Raw genomic sequence first — 10,816 nt, 5'->3', positions numbered from 1 at the left:
ACACTAATCCAAGTAGGGTTTGCGGCCCTACGAGGATCCGAATTTGATTTAAATAATAGTGGCAAAAGCCACATCAGATAGGCACGTTAAAACAAATCACGACATGATAAACATAGTAATTTCCATCGATAAAGTAATTAGGACATGGTCCGTAGTTAAAAGAAAGCCCACCTCGACCGTTTAGACCTTAAGTACTTCTTTCCCTTTGTTATCACGCTTCGTGCACGAGTTATCACCTTTGATAATAGCATGTATCACCAATCAGTCACAAACATTGACTCATAATTATGCATGTCCCCACGTTTTTCCTTTATCCCCATCGACAAAAGGAAACACACCATAGCATACATCCTTGAATAACACATCACTTCATCATAGAGTGGTTCTTAAGCATTTATATAAATCATGTATATCATTTCACATAACAACATAGTTGCTTTTGTAAAGATAGAAATCTGACAGCACTGTGACATCATTTTGTAAAAATCATTAAAAATTCACACGACTTCCGTTGGGGCTAAAATTTTACCACACTGCAGTAGACTCATCAAATAACTTCCAGTTTAAAAATCATGTCAAAGTAACCTTTTTAGGTCGGTCGAATTGAAAGCGTAACCTACTGGTCGGGAAAATATTTTGGGGCAGAACTGCGCAGTTAACTTCAAAAGTTCACCAAAAATCCATCTTTCGTCCAAATAGGTTGAAATTCATAAAAAACACAGAAGAAACCATGGAGTTTACTCAGAAAAAAGAATCGGACAAAAAGGAGTTCATTTGGTCGGTTAAAAACACGTCGGAACCTACTGTCCGAACTCACAGTTTTACATGTTTCAAAATTTTAATTAGGGTTCTATCCCCATTCATTCAAACACAACTTTTCATGCTTCTAACACACACATATGCTTAAAAGAGCCTTCACACTCATGGTTGCATATAATCACACATCATTCACCAATGATTTATTTAGACTTCACGAAATTGCATTCAAAATGCATACACACATACAAACACAAGTTTCACCATCCATTAATCCCTACACTCACTAGATGCATGAGGGAAACAAAAGAAAAGTTGGGATGGAGAGGATGAAGAATAGAGGTTTGATTGTACCTTCTTTGATTAAAATGATCGGTAGAACAAATATAAATCCCGATTCTTCAACAACTCTTGGCAAGAATGGAAGAGTGGAGTAGAAGAACAAGTGGAGAGGATTGGAGAGGGGAGATGGGCGTGTGGAGGGAGAGAGAGACGTGAGTTTTGGGGGCTAGGTTTAGGTTTTGGGTTTAGTCTTCCCTTCCTATTTATAGGATTAGAATAGGCTCTCAAATAATTAGGAAGATTTGAAGAATTAATTGCATGAATATTTGAAAGAGGTTAGGGGAGATTTGGGGGGAGAGAATTAACGTGAATTTGGGGAGGAGTAAGGTGAGATTTTCGAAAATCATGGCTAATTAATTAGCCTATGATTTTATTTGGTATTTCACGGAGTAGAATAAAATAATACGGAGCAGAAAAATTAATAACAAATCCTCCCACAATATGGAAATAGGCGTGTGATTTTAGCCTCTCCCACAAGGAAAATTTTCCAAATCTCTAATGGAATAAAGTAGGCAAGATTGGCTAGAATATTTATTATTTATTCATGGAAAGAAATAAGTAAGGAATCAATTATATAATAATTAATTCCTCCTCTCCAAAAAATTAGGAGATTTTGAAAATCTCCATGGACAAGTCATAGGGGTCGAAATTTCCATGGAGGAAATAAAGAATAATTGGCTTTGGATTTAATTTGGATAATTATCCCAAGCAATTAATTAAATCCAGAAAAAATAGAATTCATCTCCAACAATTCATAGTGGTCGAAAATTCTAAATAAAAAGGCAAGATGAAAATTGATGATTCTATTTAAATCTCACTCCCCGAAATAAAATATAATTTACGGCAATATATTTCATTCCGCATCAATTAATTAAGGCCACGTCATCAATCAACGAATTTGACTCGGTCAAATCAAAATTAGGTCACCAACGCAAATACATAACAATTCGTCATTTAATTGCGGCAATCAAAGTAATTAATGCAAACGTCTTAGGGTTCGAAAAGTGGGGCGTTACATCGACACTAATCAAAATGGGAAGAAGTTTTCGTCAACATCTACAACGCCAAGCGGCCGAATTGAACTATACAGCACAACGAAGTATGTTGCACAATGCGTTGGGTAGGGCAAGCGATGAATTCCAAAAGTTTCAGGTATTTTACCTCGAGGAAATGAGGACGAGCGACAGCATGACGAGAGCCATGTTGGCCCACCAAACGATGATGCACAAACCAATCCTCCCCGGGCTTCGCCGGGAAACAATCGGGGTCGCAATCCGACATCAGCGAGGACGAGGTGGCAAGCCAGAGCTCACTTGGATTGTAACGACACCGGTCTGAGCGGTTCGCGACGTCGCCCTTGCCGAAGGCGGCAAAGATTAGCTGTCGTCGCGCACGGAGCTAAGCCCAACCGGACCCCATACCTCTACCTCAACAAGATGAATCCACAACAGCAAGCTTCTCATGCTCGGGTGATTGAAGCCCTCGAAGTGCAATTGAGTATGACGACCTGAAGCCCGCTGCCAGAGTTTTTTTCATTTGTTGACCTAATATAATATACTCCTTCCGTCCGCCATTAGAAGTCTCATTTCTTGGCGGCATGAATTTTAAGAAATGTTAAGAAAAATGTGTGAAAAAAAGTTAGTGGAATAGGGGTCCCACTTGTATATATTAGTTTTAAATATAATGTGAGTGGAATAAGTTAACAGAACCCTATTACCATTTATGATAAAAGTGAACCGGGACTCCTATTCGCGGACGAACTAAAATAGAAAAACGGGACTCCTATTTGCGGAGGGAGGAAGTACTTTTTAATTTTTAGGATTTTGATTGTGCAATTTAAAATTTTTAGGATTTAAATTATGTAATTGTTATTTTTTTAGGAATTTGTAATGTCATTTACATAAGTTTTATTATTAATGGAATATTTTTAGTAATTGTAGTTTTAAAATTGAATGTTAGAATAATAGAATCCGTGAATAGTAAAGAGCATGTTCTTGAAGAAGAGTATGGTTGTCCGTTGTAGCCTGTAGGTGTTGTGCCTTAGAGCATGCACAATGGTTGCTCTCGTGGAAGAGCAGCTTATGCCTTCGGCACGACCAAGCACGAGCTCGCCGTTGTGCTCGTGCCGATGGCACACACGTGCTCTTGCAGGTGAGTGTGCGCTCTCTCGAAGGACCACGCGCCCCGCCTACGCGGTGCGACTTGGGGCTAGGCTTGATGCCTACTCGCCCCCGCGAGTGTACTTCAATTTAATGCATTTATTATTATTATTTTTAAAATACAAAAAAATCCGAATAATGAAGAAATTTTTTATTTATCCAAATAAATAAATACTCAATATTGACTTAAAAAAAACAAAGAAAACCCTCAAACTCAAACCCTAAAATCAGATCATAGCCGCCGGCCAGGCCTCGCTCTTCTTCTTCACGAAATTTCTAATTGGCGCTTCTTCTCCTTCTCCTTCTCGATGCCTCATCTTCTTCTTCACTGCGGTATTTCTCTCCCTTCTCTGAAACAAGTTACTTATTTAGATTAGCTGCAGAGATAGAGTATATTTTTTGATTCCTTGTTTTTCTCAAATCTGATTTGGTTATCAGCTGACAGGAAGCATGACTTCCCGCTTGGCTACCTCCGCCATGCGCTGCCTTTCTCTACGCAGAGGTGTTCGATCTTCCATTTACATTTCAGCGGCCGAAGCTCGATTCGTCCGCAGGTTCTATTAAAAAAATAATAATTCACTATTCTGACTTGTTTGCATTTGTCTAACCGCGGGAAATTTCTAATTTTTGTTAGAAACTTAGAAGAGATTGATCCCCGTCAGTTGAAACCTTGGGATATTGAACGTGAATTGGCTAAACCCCCAGGTATTTCTGAATATTAAACTCAATTACTCACTCTATTCTTAACTGATGGAATTCAGAAACAAATTTAAAATTAGAATATAAACTCTTGTTAGAGTTCATCATTAATCTCCTCATTACCTACATCACTCCATTCCATTCCTAATCATCAATTCTCATATATTATATTTGTTCATTACAAGAACAAATTTTCTCTTAAAATGTTTCCATTTTTGTTGTGCAGCTTACAATTGGCCATCTGATCATGTACATCATCATGCTTACAACCTGACATCTACCCTAAGCCTAAGCCTGAGACCCTTGTTTATTATCATGATTGTGTTCTTGATGCATATTCCCTTAAAGAGGATGGCACCATCTCACCCTACTATGACATATGTCTTCCTTCTTTTCTAAAGGAAAACTATTATTTATCTGGGGCTACTTGTAATGGTCTACTTCATCTTCATAATGCAAACTTGGGTCATGCTCTCTGGAACCCAACAACAGGTGAGTATAAGATCCTGCCTATGCCCCTTGCAGAACCCCTTGGTCTACTTATGTGGTTTATAACGTCATATGGAATGTGGTGTGACCATAAATTTGAAGATGTCAAAGTGATGAATCTTAAACAATTTTGGTTGGAAGATAATGCCGGCGAGTTATATTACTTTGACTTGTATTCACTTAAAACTAATTCCTGGAGGAGAATAAATTGCACCGAGTTTGACTTTTTTCCCTTAATAGATTGTGCTTGCCTGGATGGCGTTTTTTATTGTAAAGCATTTAAAAATGGAGTCAGTGGCCCTGTTTTCTGTTCGTTTGACCTTTCTACTGAAACTATGTCCACTTTACCCTTTCCTGAACTTAGTGAGTCTGAGTTTAAAATTATAAAGTATAAGGGGATGTTAAGTGTTGTTGAATGGTTGGATGATAAAGATGATGTGCCTTGGAAGTTCCAACTTTGGAGTCTGAAAGATGGATCTTGGACAAGAGAATCTGCTTTCCATACTCGTGGTATTAGGCAGATGTTATGGTTTTCGCCGGACGGTAAGTTATTGTATTTTGCAAGCTTGAATGATGAGCTAGTGGTGTTTGATCGTAGCATTGGAATGTTGAAGCATATTGGTGTCAAATGGTTTTCTTCTAAACCAAAAATCATTCCGTTTGTTGAAAGCTTTGCTCAACTCAATGGAATTTCACATGTTGAGGAGGTACATTCTCAATTCCTAATGCATATAAACTGTGAAAGCTTATTAATTTATGTATGAGGAATGTGTTTATATTGAAATAATTCAACTTGATAAGACGCATGAGCAGAAGAAAGAAGAAAAAGACGAGGCTGCATATGATGTATCCTTAAATTAGGTTGCATTTCCAATGGGGGTTGTTTATTTTTTTCCCAGAAGCAGAATCTATCCATCACTTTCATTTTGTCTCGATGGAATAGTTAAGTAGTAGTAGTAGTAATTATGAGTAGTAGTTATGCTGCTGGTATGAGATTGTAGAATGTTTGTTGTTGTCACTAACCACCATTGTGCTTTTCCATTTGCATCTCTTCATATTAGGGAGTGTTTTTATATCTTAGAAAAGGTGGTAGAATCTACAAAATCATCTTGAAAAAGACATCTTGGCTTCGTAGAACTAATAAGAGCTACTCCTAGTTTTTTTTGTTGAATAGTTTTTATTTTTGAAATATGATATATAGAGAGATAAATTAAATATTAGTAATTAAAAATTTATTTTTGAAAATATTAATAGATACATAGAGATATATAAATATATATTAATATGCATTAAGATTATTGGAAATTGATTTCAAAGTCCAAATTATGATAAGTCCATTTCATGCTTCAATAGTTATTTCAAGTCAGGCACGTACTACTGTATAAAGGCAGGACAATTTGTCAAAGGCTAATTGATTAAGACAAAGGCTAATTGAATAAATGATTGTTGAAGTCTTGCAGGTGTTTTTAAAGTCTCTTCACATTTTTTAGTTGGATGCATAGTGATAAGGTTAATTTCATGCATCAGTTAGGGGGGTTAAATTCAACAATTTACGGGATATAACACATCTTTTAAGCCAGGTGTGTAGAAGAAATCGTCAGGTCCAGGAATGAAGGTGGATAATCGTCTGGCGAAGTATTTGGCGAGAAAGTGAGCATAATGAAGGAAAAAATTTCCAGACGGAGGAGATCGCTAGCCGGAGGGCAGAACAGAGATTTTAAGAGAAGGCTTCTAGAAGATCGCCTCCACATCTATAAAAGAGAGATCATGCAACACTGAGAGGAGGACTTTCGGCTCTAAGCTCACTTTCACACACTTCTACACACACTTGGGGTCATCGGAAGTCTAGGGGTTTTGGGGGGTAATTTTCGGTTTGATGTTGTGTACCACCGTCCTTACATCGGGCGAAGAAACAATTTACTGCTTTCATTTTAGTTTTCTGTTCGGATTTCTACCGAGTCTTCGTTGTTCGAAGCTCGGCTTTCGTATTTGCTGAAATATTCCTGATCTATCTATGGAACTTTTATTTTCTGTTATGATGATGCTGATGTTGAGTTTTGATTATGTTTGATTCTGAGTTTGGTGTTGTTCACTTGAATGGATGCTTTTCGCACTTGATTTGGTGAATCGGAGTTGAATCGAGGTTGGATTGTCGTTGATCGGAGTGGATCTGTTGAATCGGAGCTCATGGAGTTGTTTTTGGTTGTAGTTTGGTTCGGATTGCTTGGATTCGGAGTGGATTAAGCGTCCGACGTGTGGATCTGAAGCTGAGTTGGTTGATTATGCCTGAATTTGATGACTCGTTACTGTGTTTCTGTTTGCTTAGTCTAGTAGGTGTAGATCTGTTCAGTTTCCGATTAATCGCAACGTTTCCGACATCCGAATTATGTTGTTCTGTTTGCATCTGTTGTTACTATGTTTTTTCTCCATGTTCGAGCTTGAATCAGGTGATAAGATGCTGATCGTTGTTTGTTAATTTCAGAATTAGTTAATTGCAGCTTTTTATTCGTACTTTACCTTTTCTGGAAATGGTCCCCACTACATATATGATCTCAGTTTAGTTACTTTAGGAAGTCGTTTACTAGGTCGAGAAAGTTTGTTTGAGATATTGTAGTTAAGATGATGTTCCATGCCCGCATGATGTTTTCAGTTTCCTAGCTCTAGACTCTAGTGTCAGTTTTCTTTTCCCCAGCCTAGTTATAATTTTCTCAACCCAAATTTACGTGGCAGCAGCCAAACCTGTTTTCAGAATCTCTTGAATGCCTTCTTACGCATCCCTACTTCCCTGTACTAATTCATAGTATAGCGGGTTGAGTTTGAACGCGGAATATGTGTGTCCGATGACCGAGACTCCCAGGATCCTCTGAGTTCCTAGACCTTGTGATCTAGCGGATTCTCTGGGCTTGAGAGGCTTGACCTAGCACAAAAGCACACAACCTAGTGAAGCTTTCAAATGGCGCCGTTGCCGGGGATGGATGGCGTAGTTTATGATTGTGTTTAGAGATTTTGGCTTATATAGTTTTGATTTTTCTTTTTTTTTTTTAATTTCAGTTTATTAGCAGAGGCTCACGGGTTGGACACTGGGGTAACTCATCTGGGTGGAGGAACGATCAGTTTACTTAGCAAGTCAAGGAGACAGCATCTACGGTCACCACCAGATCGAGATTATCTACGGGAGACCCATTTACGTTTGGTTCAGGAAGTGACGAAGATTGGAGTTCGTCAGGAAGGGAGGATCCCGAGTCGTCTTCAGAAACAGATACAGAGGCAGACGAGATCGGAGACACGGCACAGGTGGTTGATTTAGATCCTGAGATCGGTTCGCTCACTGTCCATCTAGATGGTGAGCCAGCCCAGGCTATAGTCACGAATCAGCGTCAGAGGTCCATCGATATTAAGACAAATGTGCTAGGCATTCTACCGACGTTCTCCGGGCGTAGGAACGAGTGTCCATACGAGTTCTTAAATGAGTTTAGTAAGCTGTGCAGTATTCAGAAAAGACCCAACGATGCAACGAAGGAAGATTATCGCTTATGCGCAATTCCATTCGCCCTGAAGGGAGAGGCTAACACATGGCTACTGAGGCTTCCTCAGGATTCCATCCGTACATGGAGAGATTTCAAGTTGGAGTTTCTGGATTAATTTTTCCCTTCAAACAAGACAAACGCCCTCAAGAAGGAAATCGTGGAGTGTAAGTAGGAGTACGATGAATCTCTGAGTCAATATTGGTCACGATTCAAGAGATTATTAGATGCTTGCCCGAATCACAGACTGATCGAAGAAGAAATTTACTATTTGTTCTATGAAGGAGCAACCCCTGAATCAAAGGATCTGATGAATTCCTCGAGCGGGGGAAATTTTACAAAGAAAAAGGGAAGTGAAGCGAGAGAAATCTTGGGGAAGTTGATAGAGGCCAAAAAAGCGTATGACAACCCGAGGAACATTATGAGGAGAGGACCGGCGAATGCGTTGAGAGAGCAAGATGACGAAAGGGTCGAGGCGAGAATAGATAGGCTTGAGAAAGCACTCTTTAGTGCAATCGAGAAGGCTAACCCACCAGCTTCACGAGAGAAAGAGAAAACTCCGGGTCCAGGAGAAGCTCCACCCCATCAATACTATGGCTCTCAAGAGGGAGATTACCAGGCCCAGGTGAGTTCGATGGGGAGTTGAAATGCAGATGAGAATTGGAATCAAGGGAAACAGAAGGATGCACCATGGAGAACCCATCCCAATTTTAGATGGTCTGACAATGACCCGACCCAGCCACCTCCACAACAGAACACCCAGTTTACACACCAACCAGAAAGGCAAGCTAACTGGTCTGGGAGATATCAGGAAGGACTGAACAACTGGAACAACCTGAATCGGGGCGATCATTCTAATTGGGGGAACATGAATCAAAATTACCAGGGGAGCTCTTATGTACCGCCACATCAAAGGAACTACCTAATGAATTATCAGAATTCCCAACCCAGTTATCAGGGGAACCAAGGGCTAGGAAATCAGTTCAACAACAGTTCAGGAGGTCAGGGAAACTTTCGCCAGAACCAAGGGAGTGAACCAAACCTGGGTTCAGGACCGAATCCCGGCCAACCCAATCCTAAGCCATAAAGGAATCTAGATGAAATGGTGCATGATCTAGTGAGTTCTCAACAGCATATGCAGAATAACATGCAATCCAACAATGACGTGGTGCATAAGCTTTAGGACGCTCAGTTGGAGCAGAAGGCAGCAATGGACATGTTGGCAAAGCAATTGTCCCAGATCGCAACCTCCTTGAACGAAATTCGAGGGAACGAAGGAAAGATTCCTGCCTCAATAAGGCTACCAGATAGAGCCGGCAGGAAAGATTCCTGCCTCAATAAGGCTATCAGTCAAATCACTTAAAGATCTGGGCGAGGTTATGAAGATCTAGTGATGAAGATGAATGAAGAAACACCTCCCGCGGAAGGCAAAGAAGGGAAGAACTCAGTTCCTGAACTTGGAAATTCGAAGATAGGGAGTACGGTAAGAGGAGATGTCCTTCGGGAATGTGACCTGGGGAAACCGCTATCTAGTGTGGCTGAACCATTTTTCCTAGAACCAGAGCCAGAAGCAGAAAATGAAGTAGTGAGGAAGGAAACGGGCGAGCTTTCAGCTTGGAGGGTTTACAAGTGCAGGGAAGCAAGTGAAACCATTTCTGCACCGAGGAGAGGCTAAGAAGAAGAAGGATGAACCGGTGGATTTTATGGATATCTTTGGAAAGTTGGAGATAAACCTACCGTTCTTACAAGCTTTGAAATTGCTGGTCTTCAGCAAATACATTAAGGAGTTCATAGCTGGAAAGACGAGACCTAGTGGGAAGATCTTGATTGGAGAGAACGTGTCAGCAGTGATTCAGAAACGCAGGATGCCTTCGAAACGCACTGACCCAGGTATGTTCACCTTACCCATTTACATTGGTGATGTCAGAATTGAGCATGCTATGTGTGACTTAGGGGCGTCGATAAATGTTTTACCGCTTTCCATATACAAAAAGTTGGTAGGAGTAGGAATGGTGGATACGAAGGTGGTAATCTAATTGGCGGATAGGTCGTGCATTTGTCCAGAGGGAGTTTTAGAAAATGTCATAGTCAAGGTGCATGATTTTCTGTATCCGGTCGATTTTCATGTTATTAAAATGAGTGATATGAATCCTCTGAGTCTAGCGGCGTGCTTCTAGGTAGACCTTTTCTGCGTACCGCTAAAACCATTATCGATGTTTTGGATGGAACTATATGCCTGGAATATAATGGGGAAAAATATACATTTAGCATAGATGAAGCAATGAAGAAACCATTAGATGTTGAAAATTTGCATGCTGTCGATGTTATTAACCCCCTGGTTCAGGAGTATCTTGAGACCGAGTTGATGCGGGAGCAGATTGATAATTCAGAGTTAAGTTACTCTATTTACAGAGAGGTGGCTGGATGGTGTGAGGCAATGCATAAAAGGGAACTAACGGATGAGGAGCTGGCCGAAGCAATTTCAGAGTTTTGTAAAAATCCGGAGTCAGCCAGGTCAAGGGGATTAGCCCATGTGGCTAGCGTGAAAAATTCTTCTGGATCTGCAAAGGGAACGATAACTGATGCGACAGAAACAAATCCCCTGCCTCAGGAAACAAGTACCCCCAAGAAGGAACTGAAAACACTCCCACCAGGCCTCATATATGCCTATCTGGAAGAAAATGAGACTTTCCCAGTAATCGTCAACAACAACTTGACCGAGGAACAGGAAAAGGAATTACTGGAGGTAATCAAAAGGAACAAGAAGGCCATAGAATGGACTCTCTCAGACCTAGTAGGGATCAGTCCTGATCTTTGCATGCACCACATCAGGTTGGAAGAAGGTGC

The 10,816-nt window shown here is 40.3% G+C and overlaps 1 protein-coding gene across 2 annotated transcripts; it reads left to right on the top strand.

Annotated features, from left to right (window-relative positions):
* The first annotated feature begins 3,457 nt into the window (after window positions 1–3,457).
* LOC121778423 lies at window positions 3,458–6,481 on the top strand. Of its 2 annotated transcripts, none has more exons than XR_006045668.1 (4): window positions 3,458–3,590; window positions 3,696–3,811; window positions 3,892–3,962; window positions 4,183–6,481. XR_006045668.1 is itself a non-coding variant. In XM_042175778.1 (4 exons), the coding sequence occupies exons 1-4, from the start codon at window positions 3,566–3,568 to the stop codon at window positions 4,353–4,355; spliced, it is 378 nt and encodes a 125-aa protein (XP_042031712.1). In that variant the 5' UTR covers window positions 3,470–3,565; the 3' UTR covers window positions 4,356–6,481. The 2 variants fall into 2 exon arrangements, 1 of the variants encoding a protein (XP_042031712.1); XM_042175778.1 differs by having other exon boundaries at window positions 3,470–3,590; window positions 3,703–3,811.
* The last annotated feature ends 4,335 nt before the right edge of the window (window positions 6,482–10,816 follow it).

This window comes from Salvia splendens, chromosome 19, assembly GCF_004379255.2.
Source record: "Salvia splendens isolate huo1 chromosome 19, SspV2, whole genome shotgun sequence".
Taxonomy (NCBI): domain Eukaryota; kingdom Viridiplantae; phylum Streptophyta; class Magnoliopsida; order Lamiales; family Lamiaceae; genus Salvia; species Salvia splendens.
Note: the sequence above shows the minus strand (reverse complement) of the source record. Positions and strands in the feature narration are given on the sequence as shown.